General features: G+C 39.5%; 1 protein-coding gene across 4 annotated transcripts in view; it reads right to left on the reverse strand.

The window, feature by feature from the left end:
- Nucleotides 1–5,953: 5,953 nt before the first annotated feature.
- MAN1A1 (mannosidase alpha class 1A member 1) overlaps nt 5,954–19,768 on the reverse strand; it is a 242,319-nt gene continuing 228,504 nt past the window's right edge. For all 4 annotated transcript variants that reach the window (XM_056566448.1, XM_056566445.1, XM_056566447.1 and 1 more), the window contains exons 11-12: nt 9,676–9,791; nt 5,954–6,840 (exon numbers count right to left, since the gene is read on the reverse strand). In XM_056566448.1, coding sequence (XP_056422423.1) covers nt 6,714–6,840; nt 9,676–9,791 — 243 coding nt within the window. In that variant the 3' untranslated portion in view covers nt 5,954–6,713. The remainder of the gene's footprint in view (nt 6,841–9,675; nt 9,792–19,768) is intronic.

Genomic DNA, 19,768 nt, shown 5'->3' on the forward strand with positions numbered 1-19,768 from the left:
TTGGCAGTTTTTATTAAAAGAAAACACTGCTATTGCAGTTGTTGAGCCAAAGACATAAAGTACTTCTTCCTGCCGGATCCACTTTTACTTCAAAATGTATCTTAAATATGAGTAGGTAAAATAACTTCTGAAATAGATCAAAATTGTAGATCTAACAGCAGTCAGAGCTTATTTTTTTGTTTCCTGATACAAAGCTAAAAATCCTCTGCCTAGACATAGATTGACAAGATAGCATTCAGGCTGCCTAGCACTTGAGCAAGCATGGGAGCTTACGGCATACTATGTTATTAGTTTGATTTTCTCTTAAAAAGGTAACCCGTTACCTGTGTTATGATGCCCAAACCAAGGGCTGCATGTAATCAGTGCAGGGAGTGGGATTCCGAAACATTTGATTTACTCTTAAACACTCGGGCCTTTCAGAGAAACTAGTTTTCAAAAATCCATCAGAATCTAGGTTATTGGGGTGGTTTCACGAGGCTGCTCTCTGCCCAGCCAGTCTCGAGTGACACCTCTCTCCCTAGCTGAGGATGACAGAGTGGAAAACAGCCACGGAAACTGCCCCCGTGACTACTTACCCAGGTCTTTACTGATTTTTTATTTATTTTTTTAAACTATGGTTTCTCTGAAATGCCTGAGTGCTATAGTATTTTAGGACCCCAATCCGGCACCTGTTTTGTGCTTTTCATGGTTTTGGCAGCATAAAACAGGCAACATTTTTCCTTTAAGCTCCTTTAGTTGTAGCTGCATGCTACCAGAATGTTATCTTTTAAGCATTTTACAACTTTTGACATATATGCATGCTAAAATGTTGAGTGAGTAGTATGGAGTCTTCTCCAGCTGTGTGTAACTGCAGATACTCGCCTATAAAACAGCCAAAACTGAAGAAATACCAGCTGTTTAACCACTTAAGAGCTGTGGTAAATAGAGACTGCACCAAGCAAGCCATTGTCACCTGATCTCAAAATGCTGGGTGGTTGACATGGCCTAATGAAGACCCTCAGGCTGGCCGTGTTAATCTGCTATTACACCCTGCCAAGAATAAGTCCTGTAGTGCACTATACTAGTGATTAAAGCACATTAACGTCATTTCTTGACAGTATATTTTATTTTTCCACTATTTTCCAAGAGCCATAACATGTAGCATTTTTCTTTCTACATAGTTTTATGGGAGCCTTTTTTTTATCTTACTTTGGGAATAGACCAGGGGGTGTCCCTGGTCTATTCCCAAAGTAAGATAAAAAAAAGGCTCCCATAAAACTATGTAGAAAGAAAAATGCTACATGTTATGGCTCTTGGAAAATAGTGGAAAAATAAAATATACTGTCAAGAAATGATGTTAATGTGCTTTAATCCTAGTGGTTTATAAGGAGTTTCTTTTCCAGTCTATCAGTTCTATAGATTAAAATGTCTTTTGTTTAAGTTTATATCCCCACAAAAGCTTACAGGTACATGCTATAGTCTTATACTACTATGTATGCCATAGCTTTACAGCTCAAAAAAAATAAATCCTTAACTCAACCTCTGAAATTGTAGGTATAGTTTCAGCATTTTTTATATTTTACTTTTTTTAATCAACATTCTTTGCTATTTATGGCCCAAAATACAGACACATTTGGGGAAATAACAGGATAAAATATTGGCCTGACACTTATGACCATAACAAAAAACAGCCAACTTGTGTGTATTTTTTCCGTTACATTCAACAGAACCTAACTAGAAAATCGCTGTTAAAAATTGTAAAAACAAGGAAGGAAAAAGTTTCTCTGGCTTTTGAAAAATTTTGTGGGGAAAAAGTACAACTTTGAGTCCTACCTTACCTACTTGCAGATTAACCAATGAGTTATGTTAATTTAATGAGCAGTATTAAAAAAAATAAAAAAAAGGAACCCCAGATCTTTGTGGCACGACCCACTGAAACTTGGTGTCTGACCAATGTCAATGTTCTTAGAAGCTAAAAGCTGTTTTGGCTTTTAATAAACATTGACATTGGTCAGCAATCAAGTTTCCAAAGTGCGAAGATCCAGGCTCCCTTTTGCATTGTTCCAGTACGGTTACGTGCTCTACAAGCTGTTGTGTCTTGAGAGGCCATCCACTCTGCTTCGTCTCTTATTGTTCGATGTACCACGCAATGAGGAGCTCCACATTTTTTTCCCCTAGACCTATGTTAATTTATTTAGCACAAGGCACATCAATCATATGATGTATGGACTGCATTTTCAATGTGACAGGGTCCCTTTAATACGGTCATGTTATTAAGCAGGAGAAGCTGAGCACATTCATACAAAGTTAAGTTAATACGGTTGAAAAAAAGGCACATGTCCATCAAGTTTTGTTGAAAAAGATCAAGAAAAACTTGCCATTTATTTATGGAAATATTTGCTATTTCTGGGCTAAATAGCAAAGTGGGCAGTCCTACTCAGTGTTTTACAGCTTTTTATATGCACACTTATACACCGATAGCTGTCAAACACTGAGTAGGACTGCTTAGCCCAGAATGAGCAGACATTTACATGAATAAAATGATAAGTTATCCTGAAACTTTCCCCACAAAACTATATCGCACTCTGCTCAGCTCCTCCCGCTCTATAATGTGGTATCTTCATATTGGTCTACATTTTCAATGTGACAGGTTCCCTCCAATTAAGAAATTTCCTTAAAAGGGAATCTGTCAGCTGCAGATCTGATACAAGCAGACACACAGGGCTACCCGGCAGGGAACTCTCTCTAGTGACTGGCATCGGCACATCCACAATTTTAAATATGCTGCGGATAGGCTACGATTGACTGTTAATCGTATGAGAGCAGATTTCTTAATACTAAGTAAAGGCTGCAAAAGTATACAGCACAGCTGCTCATAATAAAGAGAGAAGTGACAACTTTACCCAGAAAATGAGTCTATAGACTAAGGTGTTTGTAGGACCTTAGCCACACAAGGTGTGATGTTATATTGATATCAGATCAGTTGCAGAAAGTAATATATTCAATGTAACAACAGCATAGGGGTGCAAATTTGCCTGCATGTGGTGGCTGACAGGTGCATGATTTGGCCAGTACCATGCAGTACATGCACCTTTTGAACCTACCCTTAACGGACAGATAAGATGATCATTTCCTTTATAAGGTCAGTCAGTATCTGCATTAGAATGTGCAATGTTTAACAGACCTAGTACAACATTCCATCCTTTTGGACATTACCCTCTAACTGTTCTTCCTTAACATATAATCTGATATTTTCGTGCACACATAGATGACCGATTTGTTTATCAAGAAGTGTTGTTGAGCCAGAGTTGTATATCAGCTCACTGATTTCACAGGGTGGTAAAGTCAACCGTGCCACTTCACAAATCACTTTCTCACAGTGATCCACTGATTAAAATATTATGTCTATGGTTTTTGTAAAGCTCTGTTGCAATACTACAGCAGCATGTCAACAAACTCACTTAGACATAAGTAGCTACAATATACAAATATATTGCTTTTTCATTGTATTTCAGAAAAGACCCAGCAAAGTTATATATAGCTCATTTGGAATAGGACGCTCTGAGACAGGTAGGTAATTACAGGTAACCGCTTCTTGTGACCAGCTGCCTGGAAAACATCTCCACAATGTTCACATCTAAAGACACTCAATGGGTGCCATAAGGAGGGGGAGAGTTTTTTTTATTGCAAAGTTCCCACATTCTTCAGGAATAAGATGGCTACATAGTAAAAGGTGAAGCCTGAACCACACCTTTAAGGGACCAGTGAGTACACAGTAACTGACTAGAAGTGGCCTATAAGATGCCCCATAGATTTTTTCATTTCCTTTTTTCAAGTTCTACTGACATGAGACATTAACGTAGAGGATTCTTAAAGTGACTGTCCACTCTAACTTTTTTTTTTCTTGGTCAGTGGCTTGCTCCACCCTTCAAACACAGTAAATTCTGGGAATGGTGTTTTTTTCTGGAATCTCTTAAGATGCTTAAAGCAAACCTGACACCTTGTTCACCCGCACTTAACTCAATAAACAGGGTTAAATAGAGGTTTAACTCAGGCTGTATATATTCACCATTGCTAATATCTCCTTTGAAATGGAGGCAGGAGCCAGTATGCAGAGCTTCCCTGCCTCTTTCACAGTGCGCTCAAATGAGCTAAAGGTCTATGAATATTTATGAGGTGGGTGGGCATATGGGAGCAGAATGGGACGCTCTGAATACCAGCTCCAGTCTACATTGCATAGGTGATATTAGCAATGGTGCCTGTATACAGCCTGGACCTATGGACCAAATATCCAGTTGAGTTATGCCTTTTTTTTAAATCAGGTTCACCCACACTATAATCCTGTTTATTGCAAGCGAACAAGGTGTCAAGATTTCCTTTAAATTGAACCAGTAACCACTCTCATGGTACCTTAATCATGAGTCAGTTACTATCCTCATTGTTTTTGTGTATCCCACTGGCCTTGACTAATATCTCTCAGTATGGGTATAGTTAGAGACCTATCAAGGCTGGTGGGGCACTGAGAAGCTGCTGGTTACCACCCTAATGACTGATGGATGATCATGTAGAATGAAAGTGTTAAATAATACAAGATCACCAGCTCCCTATTGTAGATACCCCTTAGATTTACACTTATTCAGGAGTGCCATCCATGCGAATTTTGATACATTACAAAGTAGTCTTCATCCAGTATACTTAAAGATCAAACATAAACTCTCTCTCTCAAAAAAAAGAAAAAAAAAAGCATTGCAGCAAGCAGTGGAGAATGCATGGAATAAAAAAAATGGCAATATGATGCAACATGTAGGTAGCTGTAGCCATGGCCAGGATACACCTCAATAGTGTCTCCCAAACTTTGGGTTACCACCTGATGAAAGGGGCATATCATATCACAAACATGTTGCCATTAATTTGGTCCCATAAATTTTTATTTTTATCATATAAAATAATGATTTGTTTTATATTCAAGTAGGGTGGATAAAGACTAACTTGTTAAACAACATGGAAGTGATGACTGGTTTCCTTTAAAAAAAAAAAAAAAAAAATTCAAATGCATGGCTTTTTTAAAATTAATAAAATGTAATAAAAAATGGAATTAGAATTTTTTTTCAGACATTCACTTTGAGTAGTCTGAATAAAAGCAAACAGCTGTACAGCCCTCTGAATTGGAGTTCAGGGGTTGCGGCAAACCACTTACTCATAACTACAAGGTTTATGATGGAGCTTCCTACTGGAAAAGACCCCTGTAAGGGCAACATCTCTGTGACTGCTAGCCCCATGCTGAAAACCTGTATTTCCATGCCAGGGCACAGAACAGCCAGAACACAGTGTATGATTTAGGATTAACACCTAAATGTTCCCCTATGAGAGAGAAAGCAGTAATGCTGCTGTGATTTTATTGGAAACCCAGTTTCTCTGAGCTTTAGGCCATTTTAACATGGCAGTATTCTGGTCAGTGTTTTGCATCAGTATTTGTAAGCCATAGCCAGGTGTGAATCCAAAAATACAGAAGAAGAGGTGCATACTTTTTTTTGTCTCTGTGCATGCTCCACTCCTGGTTTAGACAAATCTTGATGCAAAATATAGCCTAAAATACAGGCGTGTGAATGTGTCTTTTTATTTGAACATTCATAGTAGTCTAACTGTAACCAGTTCTATTGCCTTTGCTAACTGTGACTAACAATCAGATCAAAAAGAGTTCACCAAAAGGAATCAATCCCTGAAAAGCTTAACATAAACAACCAGGCATCTTCAGTTTGGGGATTAACCGCTAAACTTTTGGTTTCAGTAAAGCGAACACAAACTGGTGGCGACTCTGATGCATGGAATGTGGTTCAGAAATTCCCTAAATAGATATGTTTCAAACAAACAGAAAATAATTTCATAATCCTGGTCTACAAATATTCTTATTCTCTGAAAATATTTCTTAATCACATGAAATAGTCTACTACAAAAAGGACAAGTGATACATTGCCCTAGGAAAATAATCAGAAAATTTTATTTTGCCACACCTGGATTGTCTATAGATCAGATATTTATAGATATATATATATATATTTAGATAAATCTAGTTTTATAATCAAAATATTTTAAGAACAGTTTCATTGAACAGATTAGATGGCTATTAATTTAACACAGAAAAAATAGGGTTATGTCTGCATGGAATAAAGTCATTTCTAGAGCACTTTTCTTAGAAATGTAAGTTTGGAACATTTTACCAAAACCCGCATAAGAGGAAGATGTCACAGTTACACAATTTGCCTTCCGTGAGCTTCAGACAAATCAGATTCACATATAACTGGAAAGGAAAAGAAGTCGTTCTTTATACTAATTATTATGGCTTTTTGCAACATGGCAAAATATTACAGCTTAAAGCAGACAATCTCCTCACAGAGGAGGAAGGATCTTTGCAGTCGAACGAAAGGAAAGAGGCGTAAGTAACAAAAAGTGCAGACTGTTCTATTCTATATGGTCAAGGATGGTTGTCTAACTCTAAATGGAATGTCCAAGAAGAAAGGTGCTTTAAATTCACAGTCATTGGTTAGATCACAAAGGAATGGCTCTAGGATCACGCAGGAATCTTAACGTAAACATGATAGACTGCAAAACGTTGGTTCACATGACAGACTTGAAGACGGATGCTCTGTCCGGAATCTGAGAGAGAAAATCAAGATCGGACTGTAGCAGGAATGCAGTGAATTTCTGGTATAAAAAGCATAGTATAAATGTCGCTCTTATTTCTCTATGCTTTTTATCGTTCTGTCAGCCTTCTGGATAATTGGGAGGGGATGTGCCTCAGTATTGAAAATCCAGTGTTCTAACGGAAGGAGATCATCATCGGAAAACAATAAGTAGAGATACCTGAAACGGCAAAGCAAGTTGTAAATGTTATACAGCTGGTTCTTCACTTTACACATTTACATATCAAGAAGAAGGATTTGCCAACAATGACTGTGCCAATCAAAAGATGCTGCATGGAATCCTATTATAGTATGTCAAAACTGTATGACTGACACCTGAAAATTATACATCTGCATTTCTACACATAAGTTTAAGTGGTAAGTGGCAATATAGCAGTAGGAATGAAGAGGCAGTGTGCAGTGCCAACACCTGAACCCGTGTCAGCAACTGCAAGGAGTAGTTCACTTACAAATATCATTCATTTTTATAAGGGAACTCCAGATATTAGAAAAACAGACCACAGCACCTCAATTTTTATTTTTTTGATTGCCATACCATGATCATTTCTGCGCTTCTCCATTAGTTGAAGTCCATGCCAAGATTATGTAAACACTTAAAACTCAAATAATTCCCCTTTTCCTATTACATCAAATGCTGTAAAGATTATTATAAATAGTGATCACAACATTCCATCCATCTTAAATCCCACAAAAAATAATGAAGTGAATCAATAAGCTTCTTAAACAGAACATGTGCAGTATTCACTTTCTTAAAGGAAAACGGTCATCCCGTTAACCCACACTAAAGCCAATACACTGGGTTATAGAGCGGGTGAACAGGAGACTGATTCAGTCCAGCACCCGATTCCTCTGAAGGTCCGCTTCTTTCATGGGCGAATTGCGCACTGGAGGCGTGCCAGTCAGGTGAATCTGAATATTCATAGGCGCTGGTCACGTGAGTGCTCAGTAGGCGCAAGCGCTCATGTGACCAGCACCACATGACTATTTAAATTCGAAGAAAGAAGCAGGCCTTCAGAGGGACCGGGCACCGGACTGAAGGTATGTATGTTAGAGACCCTGCATCGGTCTCCTGTTCACCCACATTATATCCCAGTGTATTGGGTTTATTGTGTCCTTTAAACAGCACCACACCTGTCCTTAGGTTGTGTGTGGTATTGCAGCTCTGTTCGATTGAAGTGAATGCAGACAAGTTGTATCACTACCCAGAACCTGTGGACATGTGTGGTGCAGATTTTGGGAGAGATTAGCTCTGTTTTTCTATTCTTGGATAACCCTTTAAAAGGAAAATGGTCACCTGTTCACCTGCACTATAACCTGATACACTGGGTTATAGTGCGGGTGAACAGGAGACAGATGCGGGGTCTCTGACTGCTATACCTACCTGCAGTCCCCATCTTCCAGCGCTGGCCCGCTGGCTAGATTTAAATATTCATAAGCGCCGGTCATGTGAGCGCTTAGTAGGCACGAGCGCTCACGTGACCAGTGCTTATGAATATTTAAATCCAGCTGGTGGGCCCGCTTCAAAGCGCAAGTCAATGCTGGAAGAGGGAGAGTTTTGGAGGATCGGGCCTCCGGACTGCAGGTAGGTATAGCAGTCCCAGACCCCGCATCTGTCTCCTTTTCACCTGCACTATAACCCGGTGTATCTTGTTATAGTGCAGGTGAAAAGGTGACTGTTTTCCATTATAATGGTACTCCGTTTCTAGACATCTTATCCCCTATCCACAGGATCTCTGCTCTGTGCCGAATTACTGGCAACCAGAGCCTGAATCTGTGGCCAACACACCACTTCATATAACTCTATGGGAGATACGCAAACGCTGTATCTCAGTCGCTCCCTGATTGGAGGGGGCATGACTACCAAGGCTGTTCTGAAGCCTAGCACTGCTGTGAACATACTTGTTAAGGAATTATTGTCATTCAATAATACTACAGGATTGCCCAGAAGTCATATTCCCACTACTGCCTCCAGCTTTTTTTTTAGGGTATTTTTAGGAGATTCTGTCCAGCCAAGCTGGCAGCCGATTTTTTTTTGCAGTTTAACAGATTCTGCAAGGATTGTGCTGAATTTAGGTAGAATTTCTTGTGCCCAACACACAGATTCTGGATGGAATTCAGAGTTCCACTGACTTCAATTCTACTCTGCAGCCGAATCGGGAATGCTAAATTTAACACAGTGGAAAATATGCCATGTGAATGGGACAGCGGAAATTCTATTAACCACACTTAATTTCATGTTGCAGAATCTGAGCTATTTTTTTCCTTCTCTTTCTGCATGGAAATTCTACCGTGTGGACATACCCTTAGAGGTGCTGTCACAATGTTTTAACAGCCATTTTCACTGCCTATCTGAGCACTCCTGTGACAGCACACTGGAAAAACACCTCTACAGAACTTCAGGGGCAGAATACTGATGGCCAAAGAAAGTTTCTGTATTCTGGTCATAGCGTAGCCTTGTATAATTTTGTGAATCCATTCTGCTTGCAATGGAGTGCTCACAATAAAAACTGAAAATAGTGTTAACAGACCTAAATCATTTTTATACTATCATTATAAAATAACTGCACAGAAATGCCAGAAGCTTATTGTATACAGTATTACTATAGCCATATTGGGGAATTATATTCTTATTGTTTAGCTATAGTAAACAATCTGGCAAGCTGTAATAATGAACAGTGGAGTGCAACAGTTTTAGGAAAGGGCAATACTTTTGTAGCATAATTACAAATAGAATAGCACAAAGAACACTGAGCTGTTTGAAAATATGGAAAAAAACCTTTAATATAAATAAAATACAGCTGACTTACAATTAAAAATTATTACAAATAAAACTAGTGCTGTCAGTGCACTCTGTAGTCAATTGCATCACATTATTCAACCCGTTGCTGCTCCAGTGTCATGAAACATTATGAGAATGTCAAGAGTGTTAATGGTCTGTGCTCATCTACGCCGCTGCTTAACATTAATTGCCCTCTTGATCAGTGTGGGTACTTACTTGAGTGTCTCCGCAAGGTAAAAACTTTGCTGCACATCATCATGACCGGGATGGGTAGCATAAACATCCTTGATGCCAGAATAGCCGCCTTCCACTCTGCAGTACTTTTCCAAAGCCTGACAAGCACAAGAATACAATCACGCTGCAGCACATGAATCTACTGTCAATGTTTCGATTAGCCTGCAAAATCCAATTACCTCGCACATTTCTGCCAATTGAAAGCACCTTGTCGCAAAGAATATGGGCATGGTTTCAATTTACAAAGACAGATAAGAGAGAAAAGAAGATGTATGCGGCTTCAGTTTGGGCAGCGAGTCAATTAACATTGCCAGGTTTCAGTGACACTTTGGATTTACAGCTGTACATATTAGGGCATTAGTATAATAAGATTCACTGAGACGCATACAAGTTCCTATTAAAATCCTAATTTTAAAATACTGAATCTCAATTTATGCACATGCCTATTACTGAATATATTCTATTAGATTGTTTACTATATATAACTTCGGTTTGTACATAGAAATAAAATATTTAAATCATGGCAATTTATAGCTTTATTTGTGCAAGGCAAAAACAGAATTGCCATCTTGTCAACTAAAGGAAAAAATAGGGTTCTGTGTTGCAAGTTAACATTTTGTAACTATCCAAATTATATGCCCTTATATCATGATCATCTTATAAAACAGTTCGCTTATAATGCAAATCAGTAGGTATCTGTATAATCATGTGGTTCTGACATCAGAATAATATTATACACACAAGTAACCCTTCATAGTCACTACTTATCTCTTCATGTGGAAGAGTTTAATCAATGATAATTTTATAGGACATTGTTACTCCGATGTATTTATCTCTTGCCAGAAAGCATTAATCCATTTTATACTTTAAGGGGTATTTTCAGAGAGACAAAAAAAAATTAATCATCATCTGGTACCAGAAAGTTAGAGTCATAAATTACATATATTTAAAAAAATTTAGCCTTACAGTAGTTAGCCGTATCCCCAGAGGAAGTCTTAAAGGGGTATTCCAGGCAAAAACTTTTTTTTATATATCAACTGGCTCCGGAAAGTTAAACAGATTTGTAAATTACTTCTACTAAAAAATCTTAATCCTTCCAATAGTTATTAGCTTCTGAAGTTTTCTTTCTAACTGCTCAATGATGATGTCACGTCCCGGGAGCTGTGCATGATGGGAGAATATCCCCATAGGAGCTGGACAGCTCCTGGGATGTGAGTCATCAGAAAGCAGTTAGACAGAAAACAGCAACTCAACTTCAGAAGCTAATAACTATTGGAAGAATTAAGATTTTTTAATAGAAGTAATTTACAAATCTGTTTAACTTTCCGGAGCCAGTTGATATATAAAAAAAAGTTTTTGCCTGGAATACCCCTTTAAGCTCTTAATTTGACATAATGTTCCTTGCTGCTAATTCTGTCAGTGACATGAACTATCCAAAGCAAGTGCAAATCCTCAGAGCACACCTCTTCTGTTCTGGACAGTCCATGAGGTGGTAGAAGAGAGCACTGTGGTCAGACAGGAAAGACTACACAACTTCTTATAGCGCACATAGCAGCTGACTACTTTAATCTTTTTTTTAAATAGATGAACACATCTGTATAACTTTCTGGTACCAGTCGATTTGAAAATATATAAGGGGAGATTTATCAAAACCTGTCCAGAGGAAAAGTTGCTGAGTTGCCCATAGCAACCAATCCGATCGAGTCTAATTTTTCAGAGGCCTTTCCAAAAATGAAAGAAGCGATCTGAATGGTTGCTATGGGCAACTTTTATTCTGGACATTTTTTTGATAAATCTCCCCCATAGTTTTTTAATCTGAAATACGTCTTACTTCTTTAACAGTACAGGGAAATCTTTTTAACACGTTAACTTGCAAAACCTTGTTTAAATGGGGAATTATTCTATATAAAAAGTTAAGTAACTGTGGAAGTTTATTGCGTTACATATACTGTACTGAGATACTAAGGGTCCTTATGCACCGACAGATTTATTGTCGATATAGCAAGTCGGCTGGCATTTGACATTTATTGTTAGCCCCAGTGTATATAAGGCATTTGTACAAAGCACATTGTTGCCAGCACACTCACTGTTTATATGAAAGGACATGCGGTCATCAAAATATTTAACCCCTTAAGGACAAAGCCCATTTTGGCCTTAAAGGGGTTTTCCACCATAAGCAGATTTTAGTACATACCCGCCAGGCTATCTGGGTATTTTCTGTTGTAGTTTGGTCTCAAACTACACATCATAGTACACATCGGACCTATAATTCAATGCTTGCAAGTGTGAAGTTACATTCCTCCCTCCCACACATCAGCCACCCCACCCATTGCAGCACAAATAAGCTCAAAAGATCTGTGTTTTCTAATCAGGGTGCCTAAAGCCATTACAAAATTATCTGTCGCTCCACACATTGAGGACTGGCTCCCTTTGCACAACAGACTAGTGATGTCAGGTCTCGACACACTGCAACCTGGGAAATCCCGAGACATGAGTAATTTTGTATACTGTTAAATATTGGGGCAATCATCACATAAGAATTGCGAGACCACTATTACACACAGGTATTGACACTATGAAGGAGATTTATCAAGCTCTGTAGATTTTTTTGCGTAAAAAAGTTGCACGTACAACTTTTCCCATACATGCTGCGACTTTTGGATTTTTGCTTATTCCAAAGCACATTTCTGAAATCTGTTCACGTAGCAATTTTATAAAAAAAAATTTACTTTGCAGTAGTCCTGTATTTATCAAATGAGATAGTCGCTATTTATGAAGAAAAAAAAGTCGCATCTCTATTTAAAAGTCGCATATGTATTCCAGGTCAAACCTGGCTACAGAAAGTGCATACGTCTGCAGAAAAGGAAATTCACACCCACTTTAACAACTGTTTGTTCTGCACCATGAAACAAAACTACTACATTAATGTTAATTATAGAAAAAATTGATATAACTAATAACTTAATTTTAAGGTTGAAAATACGCACTGGACACCTTGTTAATCTCACGCGATGCGGTACACCCCCCCCCCTCCCGCCAATGTCACTTTCTAGCAACGCTACTGGTAATAAAGGATAGATAAAGAACTTCGGCTATTTACATAAGGGAAAATCTTCTGCTTTTGTAAGCAGGTTTCCCGGGTTTTGCTTATGTGCGATTTATCTATCAAGGTCGGGCGACTATTTGATAAATAGGTCGCATGTAAGCAAAAATAAGTAAAAAATTGTCATACAAAAGCCACACGTTTGAAAAAAAATGATAAATCTCCTATATTATGAACTACACTAACTTTACAGCCCCTGTAGCTGGATTACCCCTTTAAGGACCAGGCCAATTTTTGTTTTTGCACTTTTATTTTTTCACTCTCAATTTTGCACCTACAGACCCGTATAAGGGCTTGTTTTTTGCGTCACCAATTGTATTTTGGAATGACATCACTTATTTTATAACAATCTGCTGCAAAAACAAAAAAATCGTTTGTGGGGTGAAATTAAAAAAATAATTGACATTTTGTAACTTTTGGGGGCTTCAGTTTCTACGCAGTGCACACTTTTCGGTAAAAATTACACCTTTTCTTTATTCTGTAGGTATAGTTGGTCAACGCAGGACCGTGCTTATGAAATAGGTATAGGGTAACAGGTGAATACCTATGTCTAAATAGTCCTACCTAAACATGAGACTATCCCTCACTACATTTAGTGTGGGTGGGGGTAGGGTCTAGTGTTTCCACTCGCAGGTGGTTAGCTGATTAATCTCTCATACTCCTGTCCAACGCGTTTCTCCCACTTATTTTAGGGGTTCATCAGGGAACCGAGGAGGGAATAATAGGCTAACAGTATATGATTATATCACAAAGGGGTACATAGAAATAGGTATATATGGACTGAGTTAAGATCAATAGTTAGTCAAATACAGACCAGATAGAAAATGGATAAAGAGATGGGTATGTCAGTCAGTCACTGGCAAATTAGAACCACAGTCAGTGTCCAGGTTGGTGAGCTTTCAGTCCGAAAAGTAATTCAGAGTGATGTACACACCGTCAAAGGTCAAGGGTCAAGATGATAATAAACCACCATATCATAGCTTTAAATTAAGTAATACATTACAGATATAGATTATCTAGCATATATAGCATCACATCCAAATAGGGTGTATAGTATCACATCCATGTAGATTCCAATATTGGCCATAGCACAGCATAATTGTTGTGTCAACACAAATATGTAGTAACACTTAGATCCTGTGTATAGAATGGATGAACTTTGTTTCAATAACCATGTATGAAAACTTGGGTGGTTGGTTCTCCTATGCGGACTGGTGATGTTTATTACACTCTGGACCATGTGATCCCAACAACTTATAATGCCAAGGTAGATCTACTGACAAATTGCCATCTGAGGTCTAATTAGACCCTCCACCTTGGGGCCCTATATTCGGCCTATAGATGCTTGGACATCACTGGATATCTATCGCTTCTATCCAGTGATGTCCAAGCCAAAATAAATAAAGGTGATAGACACAAAAATTAGATGTACATGGTCAGGATTAGGTACTGAGTGATATATTTAAAAAAAATGTTATTGTTGGATCTGACAGGTACGCTTTAAATCTCCCAGAGTATTTTTTGCTGGGTCACAGCCTGCGTGGATACGATCCTGGTGATTTCATGTTAGGAAGCCCCACTGAAGTTAAAACATTAACTTTGCTGACTATCCTGCTCAGCTCCTTTCTATTCAATACATGGTTACAAAGTGCTGTACTAATGTGGGCTAAGAAGCTTAAAATATACTTACGCGCACCCATGCTTGCATATTCTGAAATAAGTAGCAACACACTGTCCCTCATTTACCTCAAACTAGGGATCGACCGATATTGATTTTTTACAGCCGATACCGATATTCTGCGAACTTTCCGGGCGATAGCCGATAACTTATGTCGATATTTCGTGCATTTCAGGACCCCCTGCCTGTCCTGGGGTCCTGAGTCCAACCACCGACTCTGCCCGATCCCCCTGCCTATCCTCTGGCCACATGCCGCTGCCCCATTGCCTCCCCATCCTCTGGCCACATGCCGCCGCTGCCCCATTTCCTCCCCCATCCTCTGGCCACATACCGCCTACCCCATCCCTGGGGTTATAATTACCTGTTCCCGGGGTCCACGCTACTTCTGGCTCCGGCGGTGTCACTGTGCGCACTGACGGTGACATCGCGTTAAGGACGTCACTTGTCATTGCGCAGCGCACAGCAACAGCACAGGACGCCGTAGAAGCCAGAAGTAGCGTGGACCCCAGGAACCCAGGTAATTATAACAGCGGGGATGGGGGAGGCGATGGGGCAGCGGCGACGGTATGTGGCCAGAGGATGGGCAGGCAATGCGGTGGCGGTATGTGGCCAGATGATAGGGAGGCAATGCGGCGGCGGTATGTGGCCACAGGATAGGCAGGGGGATCGGGCAGCAGCGGTGGTTGGACTCAGGACAGGCGGGGGGAGAGAAGCAGAAAGCTGCGGCGGTCTCTGGCACCGCAAAAGCCGCTGCAGTTCATTACTGATAACTTGTGAATCGAGAACTTGTGAATCGTGAATATCAGCTGATAATAATCGGCCAAACCGATAATCGGTCGATCCCTACTGCAAACCCAACCAGTTTTATTGGGTTGTGCGCCAAAATAAGCCACACTGCACCAAAATAAACTAACAAACCTGGAAAAGTTGTGTGGCCAGACAGAAAAGGGCGTGGTCGGCCGGAAAAGGGGTGTGGTTTCACAACCCGACTAATTTACTATTCAATTCACAGGATAAATGGCTAGAAATTTCTACCAAGAAAAAGGTGATCAGAAAACTTTCCTGACTTGTAAATCTGTGAATCCTAATAGTATATAGACAGGAATCCTGCAAGTCTGAAACAACATTTCCCACTTGTAAAAACCCAACACACTTAGTAAATCAGGGCCTTTGACACCACTATATGACTTGTATTCTGCCTTTTTTCCCACACTTTCTCCCTCTTCAGACTTTATATATATATATATATATATATATATACACTATTGTAAAGTTGTATCATAAGCTTAGCTTCAGATTGCAGCAAGACAAGCTGCTACGATGTCTCCCATCAGCACGATGTCTCCCTACAGCACAGACAAGCGGTAATTCTCTTAGACATGCTCAGAATCTGTGACAGTCGACACTATATAGCAGTTATAAGCAGTGTAGCTGTGGTAAATGCAGCAGCATTTGTAAATGCACCAGGGTAAATGCAGTTGCATCGCTACCTCTCCAACTGCTTCCTCACCTCCTTTCACGGAAGAGAGACCTCTATGGGTAGCTATTATCTAATTTGTCAATGAAGCTTAAAAAAAATCATCTTTGGCTCACTGAAGATGGGTTGCTGTCAGTAAATCAAGAGAGTGACTGATCAGTTCAGAAGATAAGGGTAAGCAGGATGTAAAAAATTTTTTATACATGTTTGGCTGTATTCATCCTATTATAACCACCATCATCCACAGTTAGGTCTTCATGGAGGAACAAGCTGGAGGACATGACATAGTTATGGCTACTTTATTTGTAAATAAAACTAGTCAGATGCTTAAATTGCACTATAAGGGCAGGGTCACACAGGGCGCATCAGCAGCTTATTTCACACTGCAGATGTGCCGACAGCAGTCACAGAGGGAGCTCCCGATTGCGGCCAGGTAGCCGAGTGTCTGTTCGTAGCGGCAGATTTGTACAGAGGGAAATCAGCCACTACAAGCACACAGGAGTTTGCTCTGCAGTCCCTCTGTGACCGCTGTCGGCACCTCTGCAGCATGAATCGCGTTGCGGATGCACACCGTGTGACCCTGCCCTAAAAATGTCAGCATATGCTAGGTCTGATGCAGTCAGTTGTGAGTGGCAATTTTAAGAATATTAAAGTACAAAAAAAAAAAAACACTTCAAAAGGGCAAACTGTTTCCTCTGAAAAAGAGACTCCATGAATAAATTCATTTAGCGTCTGGAAGATTAATAATGTTAAGATTCTTGTAAGGACCAGGGTTGGCAGGAATCCTTGCCTGCGACTTACAAACAATAATCAGCTGAATAAAAGGAAACAATTCATCCAGCAGGAAGCTTTTTATGTGTGTGACTTCCAATCAGCGTGAAATATTAACTAAGCCAGAGGAAGGCTCTTGATTTGTTGCCTTTTCAATTAGAAATTACATTAAATAAATCTAATTGAAATGTTACAGGGAATTGATTTTATAGCAATAAAGTAGTGTTCAAAGGTCTTTTCATCTGGCCGAATTGGGAGAATGAGGTATTTTCACTTCACATTAAAACAGGGATGATGAGAATGACAACGTGCAGATAAGGAGGTGATTTTCAGCAATCAATACTTCCATGGACAAGAGAAGCTGGAGAGCCAGTCACATCCCTAACCTAGGATTAGCAGCAACTGCAGTCAGTGTCCACTTCATCTATATCCATTACACAGCCTTGATCACATCACCATTTTACATAAGTGGGAAGCCGAATCCCCCATGCTCATATAGGTGCTGCATATGCTCGATGAGGCAGGATGAAAGAAATAAAAAATTCAATAGTCTGTATCATGTAAGGTCTTGCTGTTAGAGTAGATATTATATGTTTACATGCATGTTCTGACCCACATTACAGCAAAACAATTCTGTGCAATATTCTATCATCAGCAAAGGAATGAATTGCCATTTGCCTCTTGGTCTGTCACCAGTCTTTCAGTCAAACAGTTTAGTAAAATACCTTTTTTTTTTGGCCTTTATTTTTAGCCTCCAAAAAGTGTTTTGGGGTTTTATTTTATTTAAACTTTTTTCAGATTTGATCATTTGTTATTTTTTTTTCCAACAACAAATGCTACAATGCAATCTGCAAAACAGGCGGGAATGGGGCTCAGAGTCATCAGCCCTGAATAACATCTCTTTACTTATTTAATTATAAAAAAAGGATCTGTCAATTAAAGATGGGGACTGCCCAGATGACAGAGCCCCTATGTAAGGATATAGTCTTATGCTATTGGCTGGGAAGGTTTGTAAAGTAAAAACTATTGTATTTTCAAGTTTTAGGCCAGGAAAGCTTACTAACTTTATGTAGAGTCCTGGGAGAAATTAACACAAATTACAGTAGTCCCTCAAGTTACAATATTAATTGGTTCCAGGACAAGGAGGATTAAAGATAAATGAATAAATAAGAGATAAAGCACATCCTTACATAGGACAGGAGCTTCTTCAGGGTCTTGTACAGGCTAACATCTATCAAGTATAATGTCCAGTACCCTTTTTCTCCCACCTTTAATTTGATCTAACATGGCGGGAATATTGAACTTTAAACCACCTTATTCCCGACATGCGCAGCAATCCCCTCACATCATTTTCTCTTTATAGAATTAGTGTTCGCTTGTTTTCCATCTACTTTCTTAAAAGTCTCTAAATTAAGCAGAACGAAAGTTAATGGCACAGTCTGGGGCAGAGGACAGAGCTGAGTGGACTCGTTCGCTGAGGATAATGTTGATGACGAAGTAGATGATGATGATGACAACATTACAGATACATCTCCAATGCAGACTCGAGGGCGTCCTCGAGGTTCTAAGAATCGAAATTTCTCAGAAAGGGAAACGGAAGTTATAGTAGATATGGTAAAAAGTTCTCTATTTTTTCCTTTAAAAGGCTATTTACTTTTACTTTACTGCAACATATGATTTTCAGAATTTTAGGCTACAGTTAACCTTTGTGTGTTCCAGTCACTTATGTGTGATGCATAGCGTGTGCAGGGTCTTTTTATTTTTTTTATTGCACCTTTTTTTAGGCATTATTTAGATGACACAATCAATGTTTATCACGGCGTCCAGAAGCGGTGATGTCTGGCATTAGCCAGTAAGAAGAGAACTCCGCTCCTGAGCTCTCTTCCTACACCCCCCGCTCCACGGCTGCGCCGTACCTAAACGGCGGCCAGCCGTAGTAGTGTTAACCTCCTCCCAGCGCTGAGCACTGCTGGGAGGAGGAACATTGACACTCCTGTCGGAGAGGCCGGGCCGCATGGAGGATGAGCATACATCTGCCTAAGGGACCATGTCAACATCAGCAAAAAAAGAGAAAACGAAAACGTAGGGAGGGCAAAGATGACTAATGTCGAAATGAAAAGGCGCACTAAAAGGAGCAAGAATAGCTTTGAGCGCCAAACTAGCACCAAAGGTAGACAAAAAAAAAAGATCTAAAGCATATGATAAATGTCAGCCAAAGTCTTTCAAAAACATAAAATGGTGCCGTCCTCACCTAGTGTCCAACGGAGCAGCTAACCCTGACACAGGTAAAGAATAGTACAGAACATGTAGTACCTCCCTGTACTGTAGAAGGTTCTTCAAGACAGTCAGGAGTTTTACCAGTGAAATGCCCATTTTGATTGGTCAGTTCTTCTAGCTATTGACACCTTTCGCAGATCTAGACTGTCCGTAGGATTGTATGTTGAGTATGGTTTCAAGTTACAATGGTCCAGAATAGACCAATGCATATGTTGAAAATATAGTAATCTGAGGTGATTTTAAGTTAAAGGAGTACTCCGGGGGAAAACTTTTTTTTTTTTTTTATTAACTGATGCCAGCAAGTTAAACAGAATTTTAAATTACTTCTATTAAAAATTCTTAAGCCTTCCAGTACTTATTAGCAGCTGTATACTACAGAGGAAATTATTTTCTTTTGGGATTTCTTTTCTGTCAAGATCACAGTGCTGTCTGCTGACACCCCTGTCCATTTTAGGAACTGTCCAGAGCAGCATATGTTTGCTATGGGGATTTTCTCCTGCTCTGGACAGTTCCTAAGTTAATAAAAAAAAAAAAGAATGAAACGAAATGAAACGCTATGGCAGGAGACCCAGCAGAACCCTACTGCTGATAGAGACATAAAAAAGCAAGACTACATTTTGCCAAAATGAACTTGAGTAAGCCAAATCCTTCTAGGAAAAAGTCTTGTGGACAGATGAGACCAATAGAGCTTTTTGGTAAAGCACATCATTCTACTGTTTACCGAAAACGGAATGAGGCCTACAAAGAAAAGAAAACAGTACCTACAGTG

This window comes from Hyla sarda, chromosome 3, assembly GCF_029499605.1.
Source record: "Hyla sarda isolate aHylSar1 chromosome 3, aHylSar1.hap1, whole genome shotgun sequence".
Taxonomy (NCBI): Eukaryota; Metazoa; Chordata; class Amphibia; order Anura; family Hylidae; genus Hyla; species Hyla sarda.